Source organism: Athene cunicularia, assembly GCF_003259725.1.
Source record: "Athene cunicularia isolate RWA chromosome 3 unlocalized genomic scaffold, athCun1 chr3_part1, whole genome shotgun sequence".
NCBI lineage: Eukaryota > Metazoa > Chordata > Aves > Strigiformes > Strigidae > Athene > Athene cunicularia.
In genome coordinates this window covers 99,647,464-99,660,694 of record NW_020799097.1, presented here as the reverse complement: position 1 = coordinate 99,660,694, position 13,231 = coordinate 99,647,464, and the positions used below count along the sequence as shown (strand labels likewise).

Genomic DNA, 13,231 nt, shown 5'->3' with positions numbered 1-13,231 from the left:
CCAAAGCAAGCTCTCACCACCTCCTCTTCTTCCATACCAGAGACTGACATTTCCTCTCAGAGGTTATTCTTGCTACCAAACACAGGCCACCGAAGAAACAGAATACAGCTGTGTACTCGGTATGAAATTACACTTTTTTCAGCCCCATATGATGCAGCTTTTTGTTAATGTACATGGCATTTGGTTTCCAGTACCACAGTTACAGCTTGCTGGGATATAAGCATGCTAGTTTAAAGAAGTATGTGCAGAATATTAATAGAAGCAATTTAAATGTAAGGAAGAATACATGATAGAAGATATTCTGACATCTACGTGGCACATGGGAATTGTAGTACTGAGCAGGGGAGAGGATATCCTGAAAACAGATCCATAATATTTTTCTACTCTATTTAGTCCATGGAAGATGTGGATGAAACCAGCTTTTTCTCATACCACAGACAGAAATCCAGCTAAAAATCTTCAACATGGAAAAAAAGAATTAAAAATTAGATTTTTCTATTGTCTAGCTGAAAAGCTTAAATAATGAATGTCCACTTTCTCTTTTAGTATAGAAGTTCTAAAATAACATGAAGACTAACTTTAAGAAAGCTGTTGTTCTTCAGAGAACCCTTCAGCTAGGACTCCATTTCTCATTTAAAGGTCCCAAAATCCAGGAGCCATAGTGCAACAAGACACTTTCCTACTCATTACAGGATTGATGCACAAGGGAGGCAACTTGCTCTCTTAGAGTTGCTGACTATATACTTCCATAGCTCACTGATCCACAGGGCAGGCACATAAATTGCATTCACTGGCGACTGCCACACACTAGTTAAGAAACAGAGAGAAGTAATCCAGGAAAATAGGGGTGACAGAGAGAATTGAAGGTTCTACCTTCGCATGAACTACATATACACTGTCTTTAGTCTTCTGCTCACAATTCCCAACATTTATTACCCGGTTAAAGACCTTGAAACCTGCCTGTTATAAATATAACCTGCATATAACAGCAATTAAAGTGATTGCACAGATACTTCTATTACAGCAGTTCTTCCATCCACAGTACAACACTGCAGGAAGGCACATGCCACATCATTGTTTACTCCAGAGACAGGCTTCAACCACTCAGATTATACAAAGAGGATGGAGGATATTCAACAAGCAAAGGGTGAAGCAAGGCTACAATGCCCTCCAAGCCTTTAAGACACCATGGTAACACATGTGACGAGAAATTCACAGCCCAGCTGAGTTATCTAGGACAGAGAGTGGCTTCCTCTAGCAAGGGAGAAACTCTGCACTGACTTCGACATGCTTACTTTCAGAGGAGTATGAGAATACACAGAACCAGGTATTTTCAAATTATTTGCAAGGAATGAGGTAACATAATCTATAGGCAAGAGTATTGTTACAGTCATGCAGGTACTGACTTATAAAGGGCATGGAGAAAAGAACCACCCGAACATTTGACCTAAAAGGATCTTCGGTTTGGTTGCAAAGACACAAAAATTTAAGATGTTTAAAAAACAATCATACAATTCACAAAGTGTATTAAGAGCAGCTAATCCACACAAACAGTAATACTGAGGGCAGCTTGCATCTTTGTTACAGTTAAATCTACAGGCATCAAAACAAATACATGCACCATTTTGTATATTGCTGCTTTTAGACACTCATTTGCCTAATTCCTTCCACACAAGAGAAAAGAATTCTCTTACTGATGGGTAATACATTTTCCCAGGTAGTATTTTTTCTTAGTTTCATACCAAGCATTGCAACTCAGTTTGATTTGGTTTATTTCTTTGCTGTCTCACCTCACAGGAACACCACATGAAGTGATGCAGAACACCATGCAGCTTCACACTTCTGAGGTGTAGACTGACCATTATCATTGCCCTTAAGATGCCAAGAGCAAAATCTCATAGCACTGTCATCTTTATCTGCACTGCTGGCATTTATTGCCTATCATTCAAAGGCATCCCAGAAGAAATAGGGAGGAGCAGTTATAACCTCCCTAATTAGAGCTAATTGCAGAACAGCATCACAGCCTTTCCCCTAAATTTAACAGGCTATCGGAGCAGCCAGGCATCACACTAAGTAGATGTTCCATGCTGGTTTGAAACTGTGGTAGTTAAATAGGAAACACAAAATGAACAAAAAAAACAAACAGCAATGCAGAAAGGCTAATATACCATGTGGTTAATCCTCCTGAGACAACAAGAAGCTGCTTCCTTGGTCTCAAGACTCAGTTATCCGATGTAATTGGTTTTACTTTAATAACGCAAAACGCACAATAATGGAGATGAATGTTTGGCTCTGTACAAGAACTGGTGTAGAAGTATGGTAAGATCCATAAGGATCAACAGAAAAAAATATTGCCAGTACTCTTACTCATATCAGTGGCTCCCTAAAGCAAGACACAACAGTGTCCTGTCACTAGTTTGAGCCTCAGGAGACCTGTAGAGTCACTGTGATAAAACCGGCAGAGAAAATGATCTAAGAAGTGACAAACTTCTACCTCACAATCTCATTTGTAGTATATTTTAAATGTGCTTCGTTACTACAAAGATGAAGCTCAGTAAAAGTAGGGCTATACTTTGGACACACCTCTCCTAAAAGCAGGGTCTTCACAGGGGCCTTTTTTCAATTCAAATGATCATATTTCAATCAGGCATCTTTACAGTCCAAACTTGCTTTAAGACTGGCTTTCATCACCTTTAAGCATTTTAGCCTTTTCTAATCATTTGTTCAAAATGCATTTTAATTCTTACAATATAGCACTTGATTTTGTCAAATATACAGCCTACTTAGCTATTGTCTGGAAAGTAACTCCCCCCCCTTCCTTTTTAATAATCAATATTGGTAATCTTGAAGGGAAGGAGGAATCCACTAGTAACACCAAAGCTGGAATATTTTATCCCTAATTCCATAGCCTTGACTGCCTCACCCACTAGCCAGCTTTTTGTCAGACATACAGATACCACCAGGAGCCAACAGATTTAATTCATCAACAAATGACACTTAGAACAAGACATGAAAACTCAGAATCCACATTCTAAACAGTGACTGAGTGAGGAGGGATAGGATGAACCATGGAGGCAAATCTCTCACTTTCTGCTCTCCATCTGCTCTTGCTCTTTTTTATATATTGAAATGCATGTTAACTGTGTACATATGCACATACATATGGAGAGAAAGAGCATACACATTGCCCTCTGCTGACCAGAGTCCAATACACAAGTGTGCTCTAGCACACACACTGCTCAAACATGATCTCCAAAGAAAGCTTGACAGGACTGTATCTGTGTGTATTGATTTGCTGCTAAGTAAGAGACACCTCCAATTTGGCATCACCAAGGCTTTTTCAGAACCCAGTTTTAATGCCTGGGGTTTCTCTGCTTTCATTCCTCCTACTTGATTACACACATAGCAGGACAGTGGAAAACAAAACAACAAAAAAAAAAAATCAAACCAACCACACACCAGTTGCTTATGGGTTAGCCTATGTCTACCTACATACCAGCACTCAAAGCTCTTGCCATTTTATATGTTTGTCAGTGATTATTTTTTCCCTCCCCGTTAGGCATTTTAATGAAATACCAGGAAGCTGGGAGTGGGCAGAAGAGGGAGAAGTCAAGCAGGAAAACATAGCTGAGAGGCACTAACTGCTACTTTCAGGCTACCCTGTTTGCAACTCCTTCCCTCTGCTCTTTTCATGAGTACTGTCATTTTACCCTTCAACATGACTACTAACTAGAAACATAAAATACTGAAGGAAATCAAAACACACTTCAATTCTTAAGGTCCTCTCCTTCATCCCTACACTAGAACTTTTTTGGTTTAAATGTTCACTTCCTTGACTTGGGGACGTGTGGTGGTTTAGGCCTTGCCAGGACCCGAGACCACACTGCCATTGTCCCTCCCCCACCCTCGGACTGGACAGGGCAGGGAGTGAGGCACAAACTCTGGGGTTGAGATAAGGAAAAATCTAATACAACAGTGTAACAAATAGTAAACTGAACAACAACAGCAATAACAATAAACAGGAATAACAATGAACAGGACAAGAGATATACAGAGATATACCACAAGGATAGAGCAGCAAAGGGGGCGCTTGGACCTGACTGGTATTGAATAAGGAGGCTAGAGCTCCCTCCCCACTGCTGGGGAAACTTAACCCTATCCTAGCTGAATCAGAACAGGATGGTAAGAAACCACTTCAGACCAAAGTTTGGCACACACTTTAGATTGGAAAAAAACACAGAATACTTTTTAATTTAGGAAGCAGCTTAGTAAGTTCAACTGTAAGCTTCTTACAGAGAATCTACATATTATATTAAGTCTGCAGACCATCTTTCTGACAGTGACTGGCCATAAGGTACTATTCATAAGTACCTACAGATGGACATACAAGTAGACTGGGGTTCTTGAAGTGGTGGGAGAAGAAAGATTTCTGGTATTGATTCTATACTCACCCAATGCCCAGTATGATGCAGCTTCCAAAGGTGGAGCACTGCTGTAGAGAGCGTGGATATACATGAGGTGAATCATCAGCTCAGCCAGACACCACCAAAAGAAAATACGAATTATGCCCACAATTAAGATGCTGAGATTGGTCTTCAAACTGAAGGCTTCTTGTCGTCTCATCTAAAAAAGAAATCCAGAGAGGTTATATGGCACATAACTGACTGTTTTGCTCAAATACTTACTCATGCCAAGAACTTTTTTTTTTTTTTTTTATCATAACTATTACTAAGGGGACCATTTGACAATACCATCTGGAAATTCCTGACATACTCTTGAGGGAGACTGGTGTCTCCATTCTCAATCTCAGTAAGCACCATAAATCAAAGAGAGACCAAACGTGAACATACACTGCACCAAACTGTTGTAGAAAAGGCCAAGGGCTGTTAAACCGAACAGAATTTAGACAGACTTTTTTTTAATTCCTGTAACTTGATCAACCTTTATAGAGATAATCAAAAAAGTTTAAAGAAACTGCAACTATGAAGGAAGTTTTCCAAGCAGCAGCCCTACCAAACACAGAAACAATGACTGCTTGCTCTTAAAATACTTCCAACTTCTACCAGCTGCATAGGACTGATTATTTGAGGGCAGTTCTTCATTTTCTTCCTGCAGTATTGCCATAGTCAACAAGACCTAAATGGGGTGCTGAGCAAATGGCAGTTCAGTGGAAGTTAAATACCAGATAAGGTTTGCCGTTTACAGGCTATTCAAGATGCCCCAAATTCTTACACTGCTAACTATAGTAAACACACCTGTATACTATCTTCTTTCTGCAGTAGAAGAAAATGTAATAAAACAACAGAAACATAAGATTGCCTAAAAATTTAGTCGTGTTTTGTACATTATCATTGTGTGTGTGCATTTCCTTCTCCAGTCTCTAACTTGCCACCAAAAATGAATGTAGAAGACAAGCAACCAACCCATCTGCACAGACAAAACCCCCTCAATTGCAAGTACACAGTATAGCAAATACAGTTAGCTCTGCTCACTTACAAACGAAGCAGGACACTAATTTTCAAGGTTCATTTATACCAGCTAGATGAAAACTTGGAGACTACTATTTAATTGCAGGGATTTGCACAACAGGCCTTCAAACCCATGACCAGAACTGCTATGCCCTGCTTCAACCCAGAAATTCAACAAGGCCATTGATGAAGCATCAGTCTCATTTTTGCCTGGCAATGGATGCCAGTTGCCAGCATTGGTATTAACACCCTTCGGGACATACAGCAGTTTCTCTGCCTCCACTTTCCAGCATGCTCAGCAGGAGCCCTTGTTTCAGTCTCAGCTTCAGTTAAGGGGTTCTGCAGGTGGTCTTTTCTGACAGCAGCAATAAACACACTTTGCATTTTGCACTTTCAATCAACCGCTGGGCACTTCAAACTTTGAAACCCTTCTCCAACCTCAGCTGTCCAGGCAATATCCTCTGCTCAGGTAATGGCTCTGACATTGCACTCCAGCAATCACCAACAAGAAACACATTAAGGTTGATCAGTTTGTTCCTTCTTCTTCATGGCTTTAACCAAACAGGTCTGTTCATATTTAAATGAAACCTATTGCAAATACACGCATACCGTTCTCAGTCTTCCTTTCTCTCCTCACAGCAAGAATACAGGTGGTCTCTGCACAAGTCTTTGCAGAGCCATACCAGATGAGCTTAGTTTCAATGCAAGACCACCCTCAGTTTTTCCTACAGCTTCCCCAAGCTGCTCTCAACTTGAAGTCTTATAACCTTCTGAAACATTCTTTAAAAAACAAACAACTTCTCCCTCTGCTAGGGGTTCAAGAATATAGATGGGATTTAACACACTTCAGAAGCTACAAAAACAGTAAAAAAATAAATTACCTCAGTTTCTATGCAATTCTATGCAGACTTTTCCTACAACATCCAGCCCAGGATAACAACATTCAGCCTTGCATCTTCCAGAGCTACTGAAGACAAATGAGCATAGGACTTGTCACTCAGGAGTCCACCAGAATCTGTTTCCACCTGCATAAAGCTCAGCCTAATTGCTGTGGCTTCAACAGAAAATTTCCAAATATGAACAGAAGGAAGCACCTAGGCTTCTATACATAAATTGAAACAGCAGTTTTATGGTTTGAAATGTCCACTCTTCCCAATGATGTTAGTTATAGACATCATGGGTGGTGATTTTACTTCTCACTCAAGTGTGCAAGAAAATAAGTAATAATGCATGGAAATGTGAGTTTTCTCCTGTCATGTAGAAGCAGGCTTGAAAAGCAGCCTGCAAGGCACTAGGAAAAACATTCAGTAAGAAAGGCAGGTCTTTCACATTGAAGGAGCTGCTCAGCTTGCTAAAGTCTGAAGTGTTCCAAGTAAATCAGCTGTTTTCACGCCAACATGAGGAGAAATTGGAGTCTTCAAGAATTCCAATACAAACCTGCAGCTTTCTGTGACTCCAAAACCTGTTCTGGAGTTAACAGCCAGCTGCTGCTGAAAACGTTACTTTATTCCACCTGATGGAAGAGAGGAAGACAAAAATCCAGTCCAGCATCTACACACTAAAATTATGAACACTCTCCAAACGTAATGACACATGTCACTTGCTCCCAGGTTGAAGGGATGAATCTGATGTCAGACAACAAAGATTGTATAAAGTAGAACTTGAGGGGGAAGGTTTGTTTTGACACTGATATCCAGGGCATCGTCAAATTCCCAATGCTACACTCAAAATTGTCCAGTCTTCACATTCCTATAACATTACTTGATATTTTCAAAGTTATGTGGAAGATAGCTTAAAACACCCAAACAATTCTTAATCTCCAAGGAGATTAAGTAAAAAACTGAAATCCTTCAAGTCACTAGTAAGGAGGAAAAATACTAGTTATAGATAGATGCTTTTACTGAAGTCAAAACATGCATAAATAAAAACTCCCTTCCTGCATGGTTTTGTTTTGCCTTTTTCCCCAAAGTACCTTGTTAAGGGAAAAAATATTTATTTCAGATACAAATAGAGATCAGAGTCTGACAGAGAAGATTAATCATCCAGCCTTCAAAAATGATTTTGCTTTCTTTCCACCTTCTCTAACACTGGAGTCTAATCAATCTCTCTCCACTCAAGCGCTAGATATAAAGACTTATTTTGACAATACATTTCCAACATTAGCTACCAGCCTTATGCAAGTTCAGTATTACACCATGGCTGGCATACAAGTATGAGTACCCAAGACTGGTTTCTAACTACAGCCTTCCCTTTTGCATGCAGCATACTTCAACACTTAGACAGAAAAAGACGATTTATACAGACAAGTATTATGAACACCCTCTGTTTGACAGTCTCATCAGTATTAATTTTTCTCAAGTAGTTAAAGCAGGAAATAAATAGAAACTTTAGCTTACCTGTAAACTACATTATGAAACATACCATTAAAAGAGCACCTCAAGAAAAACTGGATGAATTTGTCTAACATTCTCATGATTGGTATTAAAACCTCTCAAGATGAGCAAAAAAACCCCAAACCCATCATGCTTTAGTTTTAAATTTTACTCCTCAGAGTACAGGGTCTGTGCCTGGATTTGGCAGCTGAAAAGAGATCACCACCTACTTCAATAGTTCTTCAACCAATTCACCTGAGGCACAGATGCACTGACAAATCTGTAACTGCGCTGATCTTAAAAACCACTGTTACCTGCTTACTGAATTCATCAAAATTCATAAGGGGTCCATTGTGGAACATGGGATAATAAAACACGTATGCCAGCATCCACAGGAACGAGTGGGTTGACTTCTGGGCAGGTCCATGCCAGCAGTACTCCAGGCTGAAGCTTGTGCAGAAGAGGCAGCGGACAGACACAGTGAAGAGCAGCAGATAATACTCATTTTCTGTGTCATACCACTTTCTCTGCAAGATAAAACAAAGCCAGACAATGATGGCGCAATACTGTGTTTTCTACATGGCTGGACAACGATGTCCACCCAGATTCTAACTTTCAGAGTCACCAGCAGCAGGAAACAACTAAATCAAACAGCAGCTGGAACAAGCATCTGAAGTGAACAGCACTACTTTACACATGAACAACAAGCACTGGCTGTTAATGGAGAAAGGGCCTCTAGAGCTATTGCAACCAGCATAAAGAGACAACAGTTTGATTTCAGAAATGTATCAGTTTGTGAAGAACTGACAGCAGGAGAGCTTTTCTTACAAGAATGCCATTATCTCCCTCAGATTTGGGCCAGTAATACAATATCCAAGCCAGCTGAGAACACCACTGACAGCCAAGGGACTGCTGCGGCTGAAGCCAAGGCTGTGGTTCAGATCTGAAGAGAATTAGTCACTCTTGAGAAAACCTGAGACTGGCAAAATATTACTGAGCATTATCGTTTCACACTCAGTCACACCTGTTTCCAGAAACAAAAAACAATCACAAAAAACTTGGGAACAATCAGCCAAACTGTTTGGCTGATTACAGTTGTATTGCAGCAAGCCCTTTCCTCCTCTCATCAAGAGACAAACCTGTCTACAAGAGATCCTACCTGCTCATCTCCCCTCTGGCCTCCTGCTGAACATCAGGGTAACAAACCTTATAACATGCTCAGTTTTTCCCCTTAATCTATGTGAATGCAACAAGGACATTTCCTCACAACTGAGCAGCAGCTTCTCCAAAATCTGTATGGCCCAGCAAAAGCCATTAGAGAAAGAGCAAAACTGAGCTTGTACCAACCAGCTGTGAGCAAGCAACTCATTTGGTACAAATCGAAGTGGTAGAGAAACACTTCCATGTAGAAGTCCGCAGTCACCAATACGGTACAGTCAGGCTTGACTAAGCAACTCCTGGCTGTGAATCCAAACACCAAGCTCCAAAGAACAAGAAATGTGTTTACTAGAGCACTAGTAAAGATTATCATACTCCAGCTCTACTGAACACCACTTACACATTAAGGCACATACTTTCATCTCAATGTACCAGCCAGCATGGTTGAGAAATAAAACTTTTCTAACTGGAGAAGCTCCAGCATGAGTCACTGTAGCTCTACTCCCTAAGGTTTTTCAAGTCAACCTCTGCTTACATCAACTGAAAGGATAGTACTCTATCACAAAGATACCTGCCATAACGGACAATCACCACCATAATTAATTTGATGTTTAATTAGTCCTTCTCACATTACCTTGGCTTCTTCCACAGCTGGTATGCGCAAAGTGGACAGCAGGATAAGGGAGCACAACCACGTCAGGAGCGACAGCTGAAACTGAGCCACAGCAAACGAAATAGTTGCATGTACCAAAATGACAGCAAAGCCCTTGATTCCCAGTAACAACCAGCAAGCAGCCATTCCATAAACCATCAAGCACCATGGTTTATACTGTTAGAAAAAGAAAAATTAACAATTTTTAGTTTGATTATTTCCAAAGGAAAAAAACACCCAATATCTGTGCTGTCCTACACAAGGTCTAGAGAAAAAACATGCAGTAGAAACATGACAGTCATTTCCCACACTCAGACAACCATTTAGCAACAATGCCAAAACCCAAACAGTCATCACCTTACAGTCTTGGAAAGGAATAACTACACCTTCCTTTAGTGTACAAGTCAAATGACACTGGTTAATGGTTCACAACAAAGCACAGGCTTTCACAGGTTGGAAGCTGAAGTCTCCAAACACTATGACAACCAACCTCCTCGGTCTCACCTGTGCATTGCATTGCTACAGACCCACTCACACCATTCACCCAACAGAATGGGATTTCCCACACTCAGTAGCCTCAGTGCATAGTTTCCCATGGCCAGAGTAGACTGAAACCCACAGAAACTCTCTGCTGTGAAGAAAATCCATACATACCTTCTCCACCAAGAGCCTGGACACTTGCGACACCAGCAGGTGACCAGCCAGAAGCCACAGTATGCGCTCCCTTCCCCATTCAATCCAGTAGCTCCACTCAAAGTCTGTGGGGTCCTGGGGAATCAAGGGAACCAATCACTATGTGTATCTGGCCATAAAAGCACGTTCTTACAGGACAAGGAAACATCTCTAACACACGAGGTCCATTACCCCACAGCACAGAACTCTGTATCTGAGGAATATCATTTCAGCAATCCAGCTGGGTCACTTACAGCAGTGAGCTCAGACAGTACCATTCTGACTTCCAGTGGTGTGAAATTCAGAAAGAGAACTTTAGATGGTGCTGAACCTGACCAAGCAGCAAACATTTCTTTTCCCCATAAACACTGGAGAGTTTTACAACCAGAAAGTGGGCAGGGAGGCACACACACACCCTTCCCTCTCTTCCCTGGGACACGGAGAACAGGCAGGTGAGTACAGAGGTGTAGCTTGGAACAAGGGTCCCACTCCTCAGGGCCAACACACCCTTGCTTTGGTTCCCTGTCAGGAAGCTTATCAGTAAACAACAAATTAGTCTGCTACTACCGTTGCTGACTATCTCTTCAAACCCAACAAAATTCACACCTATGCTTGCCCTGATCCTTTTCATTTTAGGAATTTTTTTCCATTTAGAAAGAAAAAAAAAAATCCGTTCTGGACTACACTTAATTTATGCAAAATTTAGCCAGGAATTTTTCTCAGTCTTTTAAGAAAGAGCTTTTCAGAAAGGCAACAGAGAAGCTGAGCACTGCCTTCCTTGTGTGTGCCCCTCACCTCTCCTGAGGGATTCAGAGAGCAACTCTGCTCTGCCTTGGAAAACCAAAAGCTTGGGTGAAAAGGCACCTTACTGGAAGAGAAGTTACACTCCCTGTTTCAAGGAAGCCTAGGTGGGATCAGATGAATTCAGGTCAGTTGGAGACCCCTGTGACATGGGGCTTTTATCTAAGCTAGGTAAAAAGGATCAGATGGTAGCCCTGTGGCCCATACAGAATCCCACTAAAAGTTCATCTCCACGACTGCTTTATGGCTTTCTTGAAAGCACATCAAGGGTCCCTTACCAGCAGTGATGGTGGGCCTAAACACCAGAATAGTTCCACAGAAGTGTGTTCCTGCTCTTGCATAAATTATCCTTAATATTAGTTGCATTAACTGCACTTCTTCAAAAGGATGTGAGGTCAAAAACAAGCAAGGGTGGGGGAGTTGGTTTTTTGGTTTGGGGTAGAGGGGTACTGGTTTTCTTATTAGTTTTAAGACCAACCAAGTTTCTTTAAGTCCTTACACCTCAAAAATGTGCTCTCCTCTATGCTGGACTACAAGCCAACCAAGAGGAAAACACATGTTCACTAATGTTAAACATTTTTCAAACCACTCAGTGACAAGAAAAAGGAGGAAGAGGCTGCAGAAAACAAATTCGATTATAGCTTTTAAAGCCAAGCAGTAAAACAGAAGGTTATTAAATGATGTAACAAAGGAGAAACACTTAGGACAGAGATCAAGAAAAGACACAAAACTTTGGTTATGATTCTTAGATCTAGACACACCCAGCAAGTCCCTCTTCTTCATTAGAAACAGACCGAAATTAACTATGAATATCCAAATTTGAAAAGTTACTACAAACTTCTGAAGCTAACTCGGAAGCTTGGGAGAGCAAAGAACATGGAGACATGATGTTCACATTATTGCCAGAAAATAAAAGATGCTGGTACTGGTCACCCATCCTACCTTTTTGAGACCCCGAAAGAGAGTCCCTGGTTCCAGTCCAAATCTTCTGTCCATCACAGCTTCATATTCTGCAGAGAAGAGAAGAGAAAACCTTTGCTAAGGACACAGCAGCCTGAGCAGGGAGAGGCAGGGACATGGCCCCTGCTGCTCAAGAGCAACAGGGTCCCACATTGCCTCCACTGATGGGGACACTTGGAGCCAGGGAAGGGCAAGTCACCACTCACCAGACGAGCTTCCCAACCAGGCCACAGCTCTGCCCCGCAGCAAAGGCAAAGCCGCTGAATTGCCCAGAGCTTACGCTTTGATACCCCCTTGCAGCAGGGGCAGTAGCAGACAGCAACCAACTTTTTACTACACAGGACGACCACTAATCCTCATTTCCTCTCTGAGGACTGCCTGGTTTCTCCCACCAGAAGGACACACAGCACTGACAGTGACCAGTATGGCCAGAATGGGGCAAAGCTGCTCAGAGAAGCTGCCTCCAGAGCCTGTTCCCCTGCAGGCTTTTGCCATCTCTGCAGAAGACGTGCTGCACATGTGGGTGCGCAGCCTTGAACCCATTTACCCAGCACTTCCTTCACTGCCCTGCAGATTCCTTTCTGACACTCCTGTCCTTCCCTTAAGCACTTCTGAGGGCCAGCTAGGGTCATTAATGTAGAACACCTTGCTGATTAAAGCCTAATAAGTTGCAATAAACATTTCCCTAACCAGCTATAGTTTCATTAGATAATACCACCTTCATTTCCCTTAAAATACCCACATGCCAGAAGACGGCTTCTCTTCATCTACAAATTGCATTTAAATTGTTTAAAACCCCACCCCTCCTTTGCACTACACAGCCCCACTGAACCAGAACCAAGCCACTGCAGCAGCTACCCAGAGGTTACACACAAGGCACAGGTGGGTATCTGGAGAGAAACTGACTCCAAAGCTGCAGAGACAAGCCAGCCATTCCTCCAAGCCCACAACCCGGCACAGGAGCCCCACAGCTCCAGGCAGGGAAGCACCCACCTGCCCTGGGGCCTCCCCAGGTTCAACCCCCAGCAAGCACCATCAGGAGGCACAGGTGGTTCTGAACCACCCACCTCCAATGGGCTGCAGGTGAAAAAATCCAAGACTAGCCAGGAATTCAGCGCCAACATTCCCACACTTCCCCCATCTGAGTA

The 13,231-nt window shown here is 42.0% G+C and overlaps 1 protein-coding gene across 1 annotated transcript in view; it reads right to left on the bottom strand.

Moving 5' to 3' along the window:
- HHAT (hedgehog acyltransferase) overlaps positions 1-13,231 on the bottom strand; it is a 236,509-nt gene that overhangs the window by 186,808 nt on the left and 36,470 nt on the right. The window contains exons 2-6 of the mRNA XM_026844624.1: positions 12,066-12,161; positions 10,305-10,418; positions 9,633-9,827; positions 8,155-8,367; positions 4,452-4,623 (exon numbers count right to left, since the gene is read on the bottom strand). Of these exons, the coding sequence (XP_026700425.1) occupies positions 4,452-4,623; positions 8,155-8,367; positions 9,633-9,827; positions 10,305-10,418; positions 12,066-12,161 (790 nt within the window). The remainder of the gene's footprint in view (positions 1-4,451; positions 4,624-8,154; positions 8,368-9,632; positions 9,828-10,304; positions 10,419-12,065; positions 12,162-13,231) is intronic.